The sequence below is a fragment of the Magnolia sinica genome, chromosome 7 (assembly GCF_029962835.1).
Source record: "Magnolia sinica isolate HGM2019 chromosome 7, MsV1, whole genome shotgun sequence".
NCBI classification, from domain to species: domain Eukaryota; kingdom Viridiplantae; phylum Streptophyta; class Magnoliopsida; order Magnoliales; family Magnoliaceae; genus Magnolia; species Magnolia sinica.
The window spans coordinates 83,845,822-83,865,305 of record NC_080579.1 but is presented as its reverse complement, the minus strand read 5'-3'; the positions used below and the strand labels follow the sequence as shown (position 1 = coordinate 83,865,305).

Here is a 19,484-nt window from a genome sequence, read left to right as displayed (position 1 = left end):
TCCTGTCTTCTATGCTGAGGAAAGCTTATCCATTAATTCAAGATGGGAGTTTGGATATTTGTGCGCAGAAATCTTGAAACACAGTGAAATGCAAAACGAAAACAAGTTTGGAACACCATCTTAAGACCTTGCTAATAAAAATTCAGAAAATAAAAAGCAATGTTGTAATTATACTCACCATAGATATGTCAGAGGTACCATGGCCATCGTGCGGGATACACAACCTTGCCTACCATTGATCGTTGAGATACCAAATGAGCCATCATTACATCGCTGCAAAATCAAGTATCTTTGTCTGCTTTTGTCAACTGGCCTCCAATTTACTCTAGTATTACCAACTGTAATTGACTCATGTTAGTGATAACTTATGAAATTTGATATCACTTGTTGGGTATGATGCAACGGAAACCTAAAAATCTGCGTCTTAGTGCAGGCTGAAATGCTCGAGACAAAGCTGACAAATTTATTTATTTTTTCAATGACTTCAAAGTGTGTTAAAGTGCCACAAAAAAGAAGTGGAGAGCTATATACCCACTACGGAGATGGGGTTGTAGTTGTCATGTGCTACTTTAATAGAGGCTCTTAGTTACCCGAACCTTCAGCTCAAATCTCCTTCCAGCTTTGGACTTGCACTCCTGCTTCCTAGCTTATTGTACTTGTAGCACTTTGAAATAGATGCTTTCCTGCCGTCACCCCCGACTCTAATGCTGCTTCCCTTCAAGCTTTGTGCAACTATAAGCAAAGTTCTGAAAAAAAAAAAACACAGCCAACACTAGAGCTATCTAAATGCAAATTCTTTTTGAAAGGTTTTCTAAACACAATTTTTTAAGAGGAAACTACAAAGTTGCATTTCCATATGTCTAACCTACTTATATTTACAAAGAGAGCTTACTTACCCAATTCAAACATTTAAAATAACCCTCCTGAGTCTGACCTATAGAGTCGTTAACCTTTCCAGTTTTGTAACATACACATATGACTTTTGGTTGCCATTTAATTACATAGAATCATAAGTCTATGATGTTACTCTAGAATATGATCATATGAATCATAAAAAATCATGATCTTAGCCTTTCTTCCATCAGCTTAGGTTTTGCTTTTACATGGTTGATTGTCAAAAAGCTTTACAATTACTCAACCATCAGACATCAACCCACCTCTTTTACCAATTGGTAGGGTTCCTGGAACAAGCCATCTGTAGGGACCATCACAATTCTTTATATTAAGTAATTTATCTGTATCTCTTCAGAGTTGACTGTTGTCTGAGAAGGCCCTCGAGGAGGCCATTCCAAGTCCATCCCCAACTCATAGGCTGTGATCAGTTCTCACTGTGGGAGCATCTTGAGCAGTCCCCTGACAGTTGATGTGTTTGTGACTGGGACCCTATGCCCACTTGGCCAGCCCTAGAGTTTAACCTTTTTCCTGAGGTTTCGGATCCCTTGTCTTACCAAAATGCTGACGTGAATATCCTTCTCCTGAAAAAAAGTCAAATCTTGGACATCAAGGGTTAAGATTCCATGAATTACTTGGGATCACCGTTTTAAATAGCTTACGCTATGTAGTGTGTAGTTTACACTACGTAGCATAGCTTAGCTTTAACACTACGTAGCTCATGAAAATAGATTAAGTCGCGGGTGGCCTATGCTACGTGATAATTTGCATATGCTACACACTATGTACACTATGCGACATGCTACATAGCTCACATTACAAGTTATATTTTGGTACAACATTAAAATCAATCAACGTTTTCAATGATTTGTTACATTTTTCTACTTCCAAATTGCAAGTTCGTGTGGCGTTTGCGAATTTTAGCAGTTTTGTGGGCCATTTGGGGAGAAAGAAACAATAGGTGCTTCCATGACAAAAGTGCCAGTGTCTTGGAAGTGTTTGACAAGCTGAGCTAGATTTGGTGGGATGGGTGTCCTGTTACAATGCCTCGGAAGTTGAGTCTTTAGCTTATATTTTTGGGCTATAATGGGGTTGTATTGGAGGTGTTTTGATGGTGGTCTGCTTAGATTCGTATCCTCTCCTTTTTAAAAAAAACAAAATTTTGTTAATTTTAAAAAAGTTAATCTTTTTGATACCATACACATGTGAAATTTACCAATCTTTTATTGATAATTTGTGCACAAAGGCTTTATTTATAGAAAATTTACATCTCGGCTAGAATCAACATATCATTTGGATCAAAATCCTTTGAGCAAAAAATCCACCCGATTACATTCATCTTTGCCCTTTTATATACATCCACTTCTAATTTGCATTTATCTTGGAAGCATCGTGCATTTCTCCCTCCAAATAGCCCATAATAATGCCATCATCATTAACTTCTGCCACTTAATCTCCTTTTTTTGTACCTTTGCTAGGCCATGCCAATAAGAGGCCTATGATTGATCCCGGCATCACCCAAGGTGTCCCCAAATATTCAATGAATCTTTCCTAAACTTTTGTAGCAAATGTGTAGTGGCTGAATAAATGAGCTACTGTTTCCACCTGTTTCATACATAGCATGTAGTAAGTTAGGAATAATTAAAGCCCTCTTCTCAAGATTATCGATGGTGAGGATCTGATTCCTCCTCGCCAACTAAGTAAATGCCGCCACCTTAGGAGCACCACACGACCAAACAAATGCTTGCCTCCTGCTTTTCTTGCTTGGATTTGGGTCACCTAGTGATTCATAAAGGGAGCTAATTGAAAATGCCCCTGATCGCTCCAATGACCGCATCGCTCCATCTTTTTTGCCAAGTTGCCATTTAAAGTGTTAGAGCCACTCTAATAGCCAAGCATACTCCTCCATCTCTTCAGGCAATAAATTCCTACGACATTGTGGATGGAGTCACCTTCAAAGGATTTTCATTTATCTATTGTCACCTTTGGGTCTTCAGCTACTTTTGGCTATAGACGAAAATTCCATGCAAAGTGGGCTCTCCCCTATTCGTAAATCCTTCTAGAATCATATCCTTTTCCCATCTCATAAGAATCATGTTGACCTTGAACCTGCCTGTCACTGATGTAATTCCCTTCCACAACCCAGACACCCTATATAATGATGATGTTTTCACCCCCCATCCCATAGGCCATACTTTTCGCCAAACTTCCTTCCACAGTCTTCTTTCCTCCCTTCCAAATCTCCATAGTGATTTACCAAGCAGAGCTTCATTTCTTTGCTCCAACTGTCATATGCCTGTTCTCCCTTCCATATATGGGTTGCAAACCTTTTCCCATTTTAAGAGGTGGAATTTATGTTTTATCTTTGCTCCTTGCCCTAGAAAATTTCTTCTAAACTTTCCAACCTTTTCATCGTTGTAGCCGGACATGTAGTATAGTGGTAGATTTGACATTGCCGCTTTTATCAACAGCAGCCTGCCTCCTAAAGAAAGGTGTTTGCTTTTCCACATTGTCATCTTCCTCTCTAACCTTTGGATGACCTTATTCTTCAGGTGCATTGCTGGTTTGCTCACACAAGGGTAGTCCTAAATACGTTGAAGGAAGTGCATCAGCACTACACCAGAAAAATTCCTGCCAAGGTTGCTACTTTGGCAGTCATGTGCACACCGAACAATTCGCTCTCGGCTATATTCACCCTTAATCTTAAAACCACCTTAAAACATTTAACCAACTTTCTCAAGTCACCATGGCTGGTTTTGCTTCACAAAACAAGATGGTATCATCTACATGTTGTAGATTGGAGATCAGTGGCTTGCCCCCTCCCATCCCAAGGCCCCTCACCAGCCTTGCTTCCTATCTTTTATCCAACACGTTGTTCAATGCTTGCACTATTATTACAAGTAAAAAAGCGGCAGAGTGGATCACCTTGCCTTAAACTTCTTGATGCTCGGAAGAAGCCCCCTGGATCAATTCACAAGTGCACAAAAAACCTTCCTAAGCTCGCACATTGTTTAATCCAACTTATCCTAACCGCATCCCAATCTTCCCAACGTGTGATTGAGGAATTCCCCAATTTACATGGTCATATGCTTATACGATATCTAGTTCGCAGAAGATTCCTTTATTCCCTTTCTCCGTCTCAAGTCCAGGCATTCGTGTGCAATAAGGGTGCTATCTAGTATTTGTTTCCCTGAAACAAATGCTCCATGCGTTTCCGATATAACTTCATTCAGAATCGCTCGGAATCTTGTGGCAATAATCTTTGCAAGTTCTTGTACGGTCCACCAATCAAACTTACTAGGCAAAAGTCCCGAAGACTCCTCTCTTTCAAAATAAGTGCACTAAATGAAGCTCCAAGCCCTAGAGAAAGGCGACCTCTCTTCCAGAACTTGGTAACAAAAGTATAAAGGTCCCCCTTTAGTAAATGCTAAAACATTTGGTAAAGGCGAAGGGGTACACGTCCATACCTAGAGCTTTATCCCCGCCCATTGACTCCATTGCCATTTCAATTCTTCCATCACACTTGGCTTTTCCAGACTTTTTGCATCCCGTAGTAACAACTGATTGAATACTAATTGATTCAACTGAGGCTTCTTCCATCCCTCATCCGTCAATAGATTTTCAGAGAATTGCACAATAGAGTTAAAACTTGTGTCCACCATCACACTATGAATTGCATTATGTTTAGCTCAAACGCTTGCAATACTGTGGTAAAACTTGGTGTTCCTATCTCCTTCATTCAACCACGTGGCACGTGTGCGTTGCCTCCATTCGATCTTGTCTTCCATCAACGTACTCATATATTCTGTGAGAGCTTAACCCTTGCTGCCCGTTCTTCTGCCGATAATCTTCACCTTGTTCCTTCACATCTAGTGCTTGTATTTCCTAAATATGGCTTCTATTTCCTCCCTTTCTCCTAGAACTTCCTTTTTCAACCCAACTAGTTATCTTTTTAGTAGCTGTAACCAGTGTTCGAAATATCGATCGATACTATTGGTTGATATATCGGCCGATATTATCTTTATCACACCCATGCGAGACGATACACCCCCGATAACCCCCGGAAGATACCAAAAAATCCCAAATTCAGATGTCGACCGATATATCGTTGATATCGCACGATATTTCGAGGATATCTCGCGATTTCCTCGAAAAAATTGAAAAAAAAAATCGAAACTATCATTATCCGAAAAAATCGAAAAAAAAAAAACTAAACAAGAAACTGGATTTCGGTACCTGTACAAGAGATCGTCATCATCGAAAGCTTCCATTTGGTGGGCCATTCCAATTGAAGCTTCTTTCGTATGTTAGTGCAAGCAAAATCTTTGATTTGGCAGAGAAATCCATCAAAATCCGAAGAAATCCGAGTATTTGGGCGACATCAAGGGAAATCCTCGTCGAAATCTGGAGAATCTTCTCCAGAATCCCAAGATTTGGGAGATATTTGGGGCCGGAACCCTCTCTGTTGAGAAAAAAAGGGCGTCCGGCCCTTTTTTGGAATAAGTGGTGTACCGCACACCACCGACGGGTGTGTTGACGTCATCACCGAGTTCTGTGGGCCCCACCATGAGGTATGTGTTATATCCAAACCATTCGTCCATTTGGCGAGCTCGTCGTAAGGCTTAAGCCAAAAAATAAGACGGATCCAAAGATCAAGTGGACCACACTGAAAACAGCAGTGGAAGATTAAAGGTCTACCATTGAAACCCTTATGGGGTCACAAAAGTTTTGGATTGATATGATATTTGTTTTTCCTCCTCATCTAGATTTGTGTGACCTAATGAATGAATTGGATGAAAAATAAACGTTATGGTGGGCATTATGGTGGGCCCTACAAATGTTTTAACGGTGAGAATTAGTCCCCACTGCTATTTGTGGTGTGGTCCACTTGAGCTTTGGATATTACTCATTTGATCTAAAATGATCTCTCCAGATGCATGAACGGTATAGATATAATAAATACATTAGTATGGGGCCCATTTAACTTTGAACCGTCCAGACAACTTGAGCGGAGGAGCGTCTGCGACGGACGCGGATTTCCTGCGAAAGACTTTCGCATTAAGTTCTTGCGCTGGGAACTTAGGTGGGGCCCATTGTGATGTTTGTGAGAAATCCTATCCGTCCATCTGTTTTGTGAATTTATTTTAGGACACGATGCCAAAAATGAACCGTTTCCAAAGCTCAAGTGGGCCGAAAACGTGATAATTGAATGTCCACAGTTGAAATATTCATGGGCCATGAAAGTTTTGAATCATGCTAATATTTGTGATTTCAGTTCATCCCTGCAGGAATGAAGTTATTAACGGTATGGATGGCATATAAACATCACTGTCGAACCCAAGTAGGTTTCAACGGTAGGAACTTCCCTAACCACATTTTCCTTTAGCACGGCCCACTTGAGCTTTATATACGGTTCATTTTTGGCATATTGTTCTGAAATGAACTCACAAAATTGATGGAAGGGGAGGATTTCTCACAAACATCACAGTGGGCCCCATCTGGGTTCCCGGTGCAAGAACTTCCTGGGAAAGGCTTTCACAGGAAATCCGCGTCCGTCTGGGGTGGGAATCACGTAGTGAGTAAACTCTGTGGGGCCACTATAATTCATGTATTTTATCCGCTCCGTCCATCCATTTTACCATATAATTTTATGATTTTAGCCCAAAAAGTGAAGCATATCCAAAGTTAAAGTGGCCCACTAATGGTCAATCACCATTGTTTCCTATGATATGGCCTACCTGATTATTGGATCTACTTAATTTTTTGCATAATGTCCTAAAATGATATATAAAAATAGATAGACGGGGTGGATACTGGATATAGTTGTCTTAGTTCAATCGGACAACTCAGAGCTTAGGATCTTCTACAAAGGAAACCTATTATGTGCCATTCTTTTTTGAGATTTTATGATTTAAAATTGTGTATGGAGGTCTTTTTTAACAATCCCCAAAGTTTCATTAAAAAATTCAACCATTTTCCCAATATTTCCCCATGTTTCCCAAAAAGTGCGATAAACTATGCGATACAAATGATATATCCCGTGCGATAACTGATACGTATCTGTATCCCAAGGGTGCGATACATTGTGCGATTCCAATATTTCGAACACTGGCTGTAACTTAAATATTTTGAAACTTGCATAACCTTCAACTTGTAGCGAACTCCACCTTTCTCTCACTTGGTCCGAGAAACCCTACATTAACTCAAATCTAAAAGGCTTGGACCCCCCATTATCCTCTTCCACTTCTAAATTTATTGGACAATGGTCAGATCCCTGATTTCAGTAGCCCTCTTTGTTTTAGAAGGGGGAACATATCCACCCAATTCGACAATAACAAGAATTTGTAGAGCTTTGACTTTGTCAATTATTCTTGACCATTACTCCCAATTGAATTTTACGTCATTTGTTGGAACATCAACCATTTCGATCATGTTAACAAAATTCGAAAAATCGCACATGGTTCTTGATATACTTCCTCCATTTGACTTTTGGAAAGTGAATCTCACCACATTGATATCACCCCCTACCTCCCATGGTAATTGCCACCTGTTACTTATCCCATTTAACTCCTAGAATTCTGATATGAGATTTGCTAGGTTCGTCTTGTAAGATGAATTGGAAATCCACTGTACACCAGAAGTTGCACCTTCCAACAATATTAAAATTGAAAATTAGCCGCACCACGAGTCTTCCTACTTCTACACGTGGTTGTAGGTGATTATGTGTATCCGCATGGATTAGTCTCACTTCAAAAAGAGGTGGGGACACCCCGTGTCTTCAAAAAAAAAAAAAAAACGAGTCTTCCTGCTTCCATACCTTCAAATCCCACATAACGACAGTTCCCCCTTTTCAACCTTCAGTGTCTAGTGCAACCCATACCTTCTCTTTTATTCCCCAGACCAACTCCATGAAATTCTTATCGTCCTGCATTTCGGTTTCCTAGTGTGTCAGTAGTTGAACTTTGGCTTGGGTGCATAGGTCCTTGATCTACACCCTCTTCTCCATACACCCAACCCTTTGATGATCTAACTTAACATCTTCATTTATGCACAACATTGGTCCCCTTCCCTTTCTTCCTGACTCTATTTGGACCTTCTGAATCAAAGTTGATTGTCCATTCGAGCCTTTCCAACTCCCTTCCACCCCCTGGCGATAATGTCGTCATCCCATGATTCCTCCACCTGTCATTTTAGATCCCCTGTTCCTTCGCGAACTTGGAGAGGTCTATTTAATCTTCTTCGCAATCCTTGAAAGAAACTCCTTTGCTTCCCACTATATTTATCGCCTCTTTTATCCATCTCATCTCTCTACTTCTTTAGAGACTCCACCATTTGCTGCACTGCCTCTAGCTTCTGTCCCACTTTGGTTAATTCTTTGCTTTCTCACAGCTCAACAATCCTTATGTTTCTTGGATGGGTATGATGTCTAATGCCTTGAAGGAAGGTTCACCCATACTTTGTAGCGGTCCCACGCTCGTTACTTCAAAACTCAAAGACTGTCTGTCAATTAACAACACTATCATTGCCTGCATCTCTGAACTCTCTATGCTCACCGAGTCTTGAAACACCATCATCTCAATCTAAGGGCCATTGCTAATGTCCCCACTTGCTTTCGTCTGACATCTTCAAGGGGAAGCTCTTGCCTTTTGCGTTTGGTTCTGCTTCTCCATTCCTCTCACTCCAAAAAGTTGTCTTTGATGGGGACCTTATTAACTCGAAGAGAGTCCCTACATGTGCAAATGGGGGAGTCAATGATTGCATGTACGTCTCTAGATAAGACTTCCACATGTTCCCCTAGTGTTGCATTTGCTAGGATAAGCTCCCCCTCTCGATGCTTTTAATGCATACTTCGAACTTCCTTTATAGTGCCATTTCTCTGCATCTGATCGCTTTCCACTTCACATGTGTTGCCATATACTACCTCTAGCGCACCAAGCTTTATATTCTCTTCTGAACGTGGTCTTCGAATCTCCTCTTCCTTGCCACGTCCTTTCCCTTGTAACCATCATCCAACACATGTCATCATCTGAGAACCTTCGTTCTTCTCTTTTGTCGCCATGGTTGCGACCAAGGTATTCAAAATCGGTTACTTATCGGCCGTAACAGCCGATACGTAACGATAACAGTATCAACCGTTACCCGATATGGCCCCGAAATGGGGCACCTTTGTTTTTTGGGTTCGTAATGACCGTTACGGGGCTGTAATGGCCGTTACGGTATCGTAACAATTGTTATAGTACCAACAACTGTTACGAGCCATAACCCTAAAGAAAATGGGAGAAAATGAAAAAAAAAATAACGTACTTCTTTTTTTTTTTTCTTTTCCTTTGCTTCTTCTTCTTCTTCTTCTTATTGGGTTGCAGTGGTGCTGCTGCTATGGCGGCAACAGTTGGTAGTTGCTGCCCTTCTCCTTCTCCTCTCTCTCTCTCTCTCTCTCTCTCTCTCTCTCTCTCTCTCTCGTTTCTCTTTTCCCTCTTTTCTTTTCATTTCCCTCTCTTCTTTTCACTCTCCAGAAAAAACGAATGGACTGCGTGGCTGTGAAACAACCACACAATTTTATTTTATTTTTTAATACTCTGCAGTGCACGCTGCAGAGTGCACACGCACTGTTTTATTACGTGGGGGGTGGGGCCCACCTTGATTTATGTATAGTAAATCCTTGCCATCCATAATTTTTCAAGTTCATTTTAAGGCACGATCCTTGAAATGAAGGGATCCAAATCTCAATTGGACCACGCAGTTGGGATTGAATGCCCACCGTTAAAATCTTCTTAGGGCCCACTATAATGTTTATTTTCCATCCAACCTGTTGATGAGGTCACATAGACCTTCACCTTGATGAAGGGAGAACACAACTTACAGCTTGATCCCAAAATAAAATGTGTTAAGAAATTTTTAATGGTGGGAATTAAATCCTTATTTTGTGATCCACCTAAGATTTGGATCAGCCTCATTTTTTGGTCCATGCCTTGAAATAAGTTGGCAAAAAGGATGGACCACATGGATATACAACAAAGGCATTGAGGTGGGCCCCACTTTTAAAGGCATGCTCAATAGTGGTCCACCAAATATTTAGATCTACCTGAATTTTTGGACCATGCCTTAAAATGAGTTGGCAAAACGGATTGACGGCATGAATGTACAAATACATCGAGGTGGCCCGCCTGGCCAACTAGTGGTCCACCTGAGATATGGATTTACCTTTTTTTTTTTCCAATACCCTTAAATGAGTTGACAAAATGGATGGATGACATGTATATATAATACATAATTGAGTGAGCCCCACGTACATGGCCCTAAAAATTTATACATGAGGTATATATCAACTCAAAATTAACCAATTAAAATTTGGGACCATCGTTGCTAAGTCACAATCCCAAAATTAAATTGTTTGAATAATTTTCACTATCAGTTTGCAGATACTTGTTTTCTGAAATAGGACCATTTGATATTTTTCATTTTTCACTTCCAATAAATGACCGCCAATCCATTAGTGGGATAAGTGCCAATAGATTGCATTAATTTGAGGCTAGTTTAGGGCATCAAATGGTCCCCTAATCAGCCCCGAATTGACAACACTATTAACCCTAATTTAATTTTAATTTTTTAAAAGATTCATTGAGGAAAATGATATCAAATTGTTAGGTATATGAATTACATAATAGGATACAAAAGTCCCTAAACTCTATATATTGAAATGAAATGTATGTGAGTCATGAAGTATGCAATGCACTAGCACTATAAATAAAAGGAAAACTTGAATATAAGATGTTTTGGTATTACATTCATTATAGTAAATTTATATAGATAATATATAATTAGAAAACTAAATATAAAAGGTTTGCAGTTAATTCCAGGTTGTCAGGTTCATAAATCCGTTAGACAACCCGATATAGCATTCTCACCAAAGAGTGGACCGTTACACCACCATAAACATGTTCCAAATTATAAATGAATGCATATTTGGAATATTTAGAATATTCTGAATTTAATGGATATTTTTCCATAATTTTTTGACCCTTTTTTTTTGGCACCGTTACACACCCCTTTACGGCCCCGTATCGGCTGATACGAAGCGTATCCGTATCGGTAACGGTGGGCACCACTACGCCCACCTATACCGCAACGGAACACCTTGGTTGCCACACGTCACTCTTGCATGTAGTGTACTGCCGCGTTTCTCTCTACATTTCATGCTCCACCGGCCGTCATCTTCTTCTGATGTGCCTCAGAGGTCACCTGATGCAGGACACATGATTTAATACTAGCATGCAATTTGGAGATTAAACACTATAACTGCTCGTTTCACCTCTTCCCATGACTTCATCCTCCGAAACGCAAAGCCTTGGGCCTCCATCCAACCTTTCTTCTTTAGTATTATCCCTTTTATGACCTTTCCACAACTATTGGAAGCCCTTTGGAAATGTCATTCTCTCCATTCAATTAGGAACTTTTTGATGAATAGTGTTGCAGACTAATCTCAGCTCCCAGGTTTCACAATCTCTAGTTTGTCTTTTCTTAGCTTTTATTTTCTTCCACACTACTGTCCATCCCTCCTCCCCTTGCCCCTGATCGCACTGTGATTCTTCATTTTGTACCAGCCCCTTACCTTTCTCACGTCCGTCCTCCCTACTCCCTTATATTGAGTTTCCTTGCCAATGATTGGAATGTAAATCTTCTCTGTAACCTCTTTGAACCTCTGCGATGATCTCCTTCCTTCTCGTCCTCTCAACTGATCTCTCCATTGGGACCCCATTAGTAAAATAATATAAGTAACAGCATTAAATTGGTTTCATTGCCTATTCCTATTTTTTAGGTTGCACCAAATATCATGAAATTTCATTCTTAATCAGTCTAATTTGGTGCAAGATATCATGAAATTGGAGCAACCAAGCACAACCTTGATTAAAAATATGGAAGTAGCGTGTAGCTTACTCTACACGCTATGTAGCTTATGCCTCATGCTTCAAAGGAATGAACATACACCGCAAACTATTTGCTATCTAAAACACTGTTTGGGATATAGATATCCAAAATACACTTCTAGTAATAGATCTTCATTTTCATTTTCTTTTGCTTTCTTCTGGTAATTTTTCTTGTAATACTGAATCTCTAAATTGTTTTCTGGTTGTTGAAGTTCATTCTTTTCCTTTATTTTCCCTTCCGTATTGCTCTCTCTATCACATGAAACTTTTCTGTCTCTTCTTTCTTTACAGAATTTGCATCTAGAATTGTCTAGTTTTTGTACTTTGATATTACAGAATTGTCCCTTTCATTGCCTAGTTATTTTTGTCTTAATTTATATTTTCTTTTGAACGGCTGTTAACTAATACTCCATGCACTTTCTGTTCTGCTCCCAGATATGCCTGGAAATGCTAAACTTTGCAAATTATTCTGGAGACATTGATAGTGCTATCGTTAGAGAAACCTGGGCTAGACTCCTTGATCAAGCTCTTTCAAGGGGTGGTGTTGCAGAAGCTTGCGCTGTGATAAAGAGGGTGGGATCCCAGCTTTATCCTGGAGATGGGGCTTCCCTACCTTTAGATAATCTGTGTCTTCATCTTGAGAAGGCAGCACTGGTAACATTTTTGCATTTATTCAAGCATCTTCATAACATTGGCACCTTGTCAGAGCTATGCTTTACCTATTAATTTGTTATAAATAACACACATTTGGGAAACTGCAAATAGATTATTGCTAGGTCTACAAGTGTGGATCCTGGCCTCTCTACATTCTGCTGCTTGTTCCAAGCTGGCATGTGGAACATGAGCCCCTGTTTGGTTGCCCTGGCCAAAGAATCAGGATTGTGGATTCAGCAGTGGGCCATGGTGCATTTAATGGGGCTTCAAATAGAAATTTGGCCAAGTTTTAGCAGTCAATTCTTTTGTTGGCTTTGGTCCACACAATGAGTGGGCTAGTCTGATTTTGGGCTAGGAATATAAAGACAGGATTGATCTGGTGAACAGGTTGGATTTCGAACACGTGTACCATGTTGGAACCTTTGGTAATGTTGAGAGTCTGAAACCTACACATTTCTGGAATTAGCAAACTTCATGCTAGAATTGGTACTCGATTTTGTGTCTTGGGTTTCAGCATTAAAAATATTTTTGATGAAGAGGCTCTGTTTTTGCAGGAGCGATTTGTCTCAGGAGCTGAACTTGTCGGGGATGAGGATGTTGCGAGGGCTCTTCTGGCAGCTTGCAAGGGTGCAGCTGAACCTGTATTGAGCGTTTATGATAAATTGTTAACAAATGGAGCTATTTTTCCATCACTGAAGCTCAGGTTACGCCTACTCCGGTCAGTGCTTGTGGTGCTTCGTGAGTGGGCCATGTCTTTACTGGCTCAAAAAATGGGCACAAGCACAACAGGAGCTTCCCTCATTCTTGGTGGAACATTCAAGCTGGGGCAAACATCTGTCATGAATCAAGGGGTTCGAGACAAAATCACCAGTGCAGCAAATAGGTTAGTTTCCTTCCTTTTTCCAGGAAATATAATGTCATGCTCAATGTTACCTAAAATGCAAAACCCCCCTGCGTTTTACTTTCTAGATCAAGTGTTCCGGATTGTGAATCATTTGCGATCCATATCGCTATTTTTAGCAAACAGAATTAATGCTCTTTGTTCTTACTATTGATTAAATTAGTGTAAATTCGTACTTTTTATACATTTAGTTAGTTATAAATTATAATATACCATTCTGGGTCTAACAATAACATTCATCATTTCATATATTAATTGGAATATGAATTCATATATTGCATACAGTGAATGTATTGGAGTGGTGCACACTCCCTACCCCTAATGTACCACATATTGGAGAAGTGGCGTATTGTGTGCCTGTTCTTGTACCACATACAAAAGTGACCCATGATCCAGGCAACCTTGGTCACGCTTGCTTTTTCAGGACACGGCCAAGTTAGAGGATAGGATCTAATGATCTCAAAAATCTCCTTTTACATCCCTTGGAAGGGATAGCCCCAAAGCCCAAGAAACCACCTAGCTTTTCACCCAATGGTTAACTAAAGCTACATTAGTAATGCAGGGGGCATTTTCATACCGTGGCCTGTGGGATGCAGGGGCACACTCGAGGCGGGCAGCCCGTGTGAGGCGGGCCCCACCCATGCGAAGCGGGTGGCTCGTTTGTAGCGCAACTCATGTGAAGTGGTGCCCACGAGGGGCGTTTAACCGAGGTCTAAACCATGGGATGTGGCACTTGGGCTATGAGATAACGGGATTGATTCGTCATGCTCTATCAGTTCGAGTTTTTAGAGCAAGTGGTTAGTTGTTCAGTATTAAGGTGGTATCAAAGCGGGAGGTTTTCGTATTTGAGACTCCTCATTGGGGGTGATTAATGCAAGGGCATTTTCACATTGGCCTTGAGTGGGGTGGCATATGGGATGCAGGGGTACACATGAGGCAGATGGCTCATGTGAGGCAGGCCCCACCCATGCGAAGCGGGTGGCTTGTGTGAAGCGGAACCCATGCGAAGTGGGGCCCACGAGAGGGGTTCAGTTGAGGTCCTAACTAGAGCTGTACACGAGCAGAGTTAGCTCGGTAACTCGCTCGACTTGGCTCGAAAAAGCTCGACTCGACCTGGATCGAAACTCTGTTCGAACCGAGTCGAGCCATTTTTTGGGAGCTCGGAACATTTCTAGTCGAGTCCAAGCTAGACCTAGCTCGACTCGACTCGGCTCGGACTCGACTCGGATCAAGTTTTAAGTGAATATATAAGGGTTTTTAAAAAAAAATCCTCATTCGCCCGACCCTACCCATTTCGCCCAACCTAGCAACCCTAACCCATTTCTCCCTCCCTTTCGCTCAAATCGCCCGGCCCTAACCCATTTCTCCTTCCCATTCGCCCAAATCGGCCGTCCGTTCGGCCAATACTCTCGCCATTCTCCACCGCCTGACGCCACCATCGATCTGGCTCGATGAGGACGTCCAGAGAGGGCCTCCTAGCTAGAAGACAAGTTTTGGTTCAGAAAAGTGGCCCGATAGTCAAGAAAAGCCCACCATGGGATCTCATGATCGTGGCCCACTGATCGGATTGGTTTTATATTTTAGGTTTTGCTTATTGTTATTATTTAGAACATCGTGAATGCTTTAGATTTCCTTATTTGGTTTTTATTTTAGTTTACTTCATCGCCAAGTAATAGGTGTCGCACATGGTGCGAGTTTTGGGTATAGGGTTCTCCCTATAAATAGGCACCCCTTGTAGTTCTTTTCATTCATTGAAGTTAATAAAAAAATTCCTGCTTTATTTTTCTGCTCTCTTCGTGAGTTGTGGAAGAATTCAAAAGTGGGTGCGAAGCCCTCCCTTTTCGAAGGGCTAACTACCGTGGTGCGAAGCCACATCGATCTCCATTCACCCCCATCTTCCATCATCCTTTTTTTTCCATCTTCCCCCACCATCCGTACTTCGAATTTGTCCTTTTGTTGCATCAGATTTCTTCATTGAAGCAAGTTTCCAGTTTTCGGCCCGCAGGCGAGCTGAAACTTCGGCGGAGCACCACGCACAAACCGTACATCGGATCGAGCTGAAATTTGGAGGTTTTGGAGTCCATCCCTGGCCGACCAGGTCAAGGTGGCCTTTTTCGAATAGTGGGCCCCACACACGTGCGGCGGGATCACGCGCATGTCCGTCTGGGCCATTGTTGTTTTCTCCACACGCGGGATCATCTTTTGGCTCAGGTTTTTATCCTCTTTTATCCTCTCATAGCCGTTTTTCATGAATCATAACCCTAGATTACATGATCCCTAATTGATTTGCCCCTTTCTATCACCTTAGGGTTCCTTGAATTGAAATTAGGGAATCCCTTGGATTAGAGACTGATTTTTTATGCATGAGTAGTTGATTTTATTTCCCTTTGACATCATTTGGTTTCTAATTTTTATTGGTCCAGTTCTAGCCTGTATCGGCTTGGACCCGCATAGATTCCCCTTTAATTGAATGTTTGGATTTTCATGTGGGATGTGGAATTTGCGTGATTGTTTCTGAATTGGTGTGATCTAAGCCTGAAATCTTGCATATCATATTTAATTTTCCATGTCCTGCATCACATTCGCCCAAATCGGCCGTCCGTTCGGCCAATACTCTCGCCATTCTCCACCGCCTGACGAAATTCCTTCTTTTAGCGTCTGTCCGGACGATCTCCTCTCCCAAAGTGAGTCCTCTCCTCCACTCTCCATTTTTTCTGGCGAGTAGCGTCCGTCTGAGTAGCGAAATACATTCGACCAACGACCATTGGCCGGACGAACCTCTGGTACAGTCCGAACCCATCCGACCAGCGACCACTGGCCGGACAAACCTCTGTTTATAATATTTTATATATATATATATATATTATTCATTTAATTAAATTAAATTGCTTAGTTGATGTATGGATTATTTGCTTAGTTTATGAATGAATTATTTGATTAATTGGTAAATGATGATGGATGTATGAGAGGATGGTTGGATGAATGATGATGGATGTATGGGATGGATTTATGGATTTATGGATGATTTGGTTTGGATGATGTGATGGTTAGATGTATCATGTAAGTGTTAATTTACAATTTAATTGCCTAGGTTGTTTTTGAGTTAACTTGTTTATAAATTGTTAAAATGTACACCTCTAATTGTGATATCGTTTTTGTTTATTAGTTAAGTTATGTTTGTTAAGTATTAAATTGTTAATTGATATTTGTTAAGTTGTTTTTTAGTTAAATTGTCTTTAATTTGTTAAATTGTGATAATTGTGAATCTGTGACTGTGATATTATTTTATTTAGATAGATATAAATGTTAATTTTTTAATTAGTTAAGTTGTTTTTTATATGTTATTATTAGATTGTAAGGAATAAGGATAGATAATCGTAAATTATGCATTTTATATATTTTATTGTTTTGTTCAACTTCGAACTCTAATTTGATAATCGAATTCAAATTCAAATCAAACTCAATATATAACTCTAACGCAAACTCGGCTCAAAGTTCGAACTCGAAACTCGAAACTCGGCTCGAAAACTCGAACTCAAAACCGGTTGAAAGACTCGAACTCGAACTCGACTCGAAATTTCAGCTCGAACTCAGCTCAAACTGGACCAAGCTGTTGGCCGAGCGGAGCACGAGCTACTATTCCAAGCTCGAAGGCTGAGCTGAGCCGAGCACGAGCTGAGACTCAAGCTGTCTGAGTCGAGCACGAGCTGGGCAAAGCTCGGCTCGGCTCGACTCGTGTACACCTCTAGTCCTAACCCATGGGATGTGGGGCCTGGGCTATGAGATAACGGGATTGATTCGCCATGCTCTATCAGTTTGAGCTTTTAGAGCAAGTGGTTAGTTGTCCTGCATCAATTAGATAATTTATTTTTGAACATCCTGTTGTTGTGTTCCTAAAACATAGAACAAATAACTGTGGGCAGGGAGAGACCGGGACTGCCTCATTCGTCAATTATGGATTCCCCATTCCAGGCGTGCATCGGCGTTTCGAGTGATCTAGGTGTCAACCATATCAATCCAAACACGGGCAAAATGAATGCCCAAATTCTATACAACAATTCATAGTGCATGCACAGATGGTCCACTGGCTTCCATGCCTTTGAGCCACAAAATGCATAGATTCACGATCAACATGCTACTTCTATGTTCTATAGTCAGCAGTTTATCATTTGTGACTAACCAACTAAATGCGACTATTCTAGCAGACTTAGGAAAACCAAATTGAAGCATTATTGGGGTGTTAGGCCTCCACAACACCACAACCAAGAGACTGAGAGAAGGATCTGATAGAAACCTTCCGGAGTTTCAAACTTCAGCTGCGAAGTATCGGAATCTTAAGGAGGGATAGCAATCAATCAAAGCTCATCCAACATAAAGTCCCCCATCTCCTTGTCTGATAGGTTCCTTTGAAAGTGAGACCAAACCATTGAATCACCCACCCGATTGCAGCAAGGGTTGATGGTCTCTTCCTTGTCCAAGGAATACAAGAATTGTCTATTGCCGATGCATGGATCCAACCAAAACCTGATGTAGCTCCCATCTCACTCTACATACCCAAGCATGTGGAAGAATCACTGACACTGCCCGATGATCTTATATTGAAGAGTTGATGGTCTCTTCCTTGTCTAAGGAATACAAGAATTGTCTATTGCCGATCCATGGATCCAACCAAAACCCGATGTAGCTCCCATCTCACTCTACATACCCAAGCACGTGGAAGAATCATTGACACTGCCCGGTGATCTTATATTGAAGAACCATCCATAAATCAACCATATTAATGAACCAATCTGCTGGAAATTACTTGCTACCACAAACTTCCTTCTTTGGCTGCTGGAAATTGCTTGAAATCCCTACATATGCACCAACAAAAATCCCATTTAGCTCTGACTCCATTTAACACTGCCCAAAATAGCATGAAGCAAGGTATTCCATAACAGCAAACATTGTTACCGTTACGGTATGGGCCATAATGGCTGTTACGACAGCTCTTTATATATATAAAGAGAACCTGTATTGGCCCCATAAAATGGACCATTTTGCGTCTATTTTTAACAGCCATTATTACCCCATAACATGTAATGGTTTCCACTGGCATCATTGCTGCTGTAACGGCTGTTGCTGCACACCTTGGCATGAAGACACTGATGAGAAGGACCATAGGCTGCTGATAGAACCCAAGAGAATCTCCCTGAAGTTTTCTGAGAGAGTGATAATTTATTAAGAAGTGCCGAAGTAAAAATAATACAAGCCCAAAACCACAAAGCACTAAAAATGGAATGGGAGCCAAAGCTGCCAAAACACACCGGCCATTTAGTCACTAGCCTTTTAATCCTTGAAATAACTTCGTTCTCCCCTTCAATGATATTGCGAAAACATCGGCCATTCCTAGACCCCCAGACGACCCAATATATTGCCATGACAAGGAGCCGCCAAATAGCTTTCTGCGCCTTACCTCCACCCCCACCATGCCAGGCCCAAAGAAGCTTTTCCACCGACTTAGGCATAACCCAATCGGTGCTCAAGCATGAAAGTAATCCCAAATTCTAGTGGCAAAAGGACAATGGATAAAAAGATGGTCGATCGATTCCCCGTTACCCATACATAAGGCAAAACAAATGCTCTTCTCTGAAGATTGTCTTCCTGAAATAAAAATCGATACCAATAGCTAATCAGTGTGACTGTCCACTATTTGAAGAATGTCCCATTTCTACCAAACCACAATACACAGAGTGAGCTGACTGAATTCAGTGCCATCTTATCAGAATTCTTGAAACTCAAACAAACTGCAAAATAGATCTACTTGTTGGCTGCAGTTTAGTTACCTTACAGGCTACCACTTGAGGTTTCCGAGATCGGCAATCTTCCATAATTACACGCTTGTGTGGACAAATCAAGCCCCCTTACATTCTATGAAATGATCTTCACTTCTAAGCACCGTTAGTTTCCTTCCCCCTGGTATCATACTCTTGAACACCTTTGTGCCTGCTATTATAGCCTTTAATCCTGTGGAATAGCATCTCTCTCTCAGTGGATGATAATTATCGGCATTTTTACTGATGGAATTTCCAATCTCCTCGTATACCCTAATTGTGGCCTTGAGCATTTGCCTT

At 41.0% G+C, this 19,484-nt stretch overlaps 1 protein-coding gene across 1 annotated transcript in view; it reads left to right on the top strand.

Moving 5' to 3' along the window:
• LOC131251572 (nuclear pore complex protein NUP155) overlaps positions 1–19,484 on the top strand; it is a 76,751-nt gene that overhangs the window by 52,086 nt on the left and 5,181 nt on the right. The window contains exons 11-12 of the mRNA XM_058252343.1: positions 12,252–12,470; positions 13,025–13,353. Of these exons, the coding sequence (XP_058108326.1) occupies positions 12,252–12,470; positions 13,025–13,353 (548 nt within the window). The remainder of the gene's footprint in view (positions 1–12,251; positions 12,471–13,024; positions 13,354–19,484) is intronic.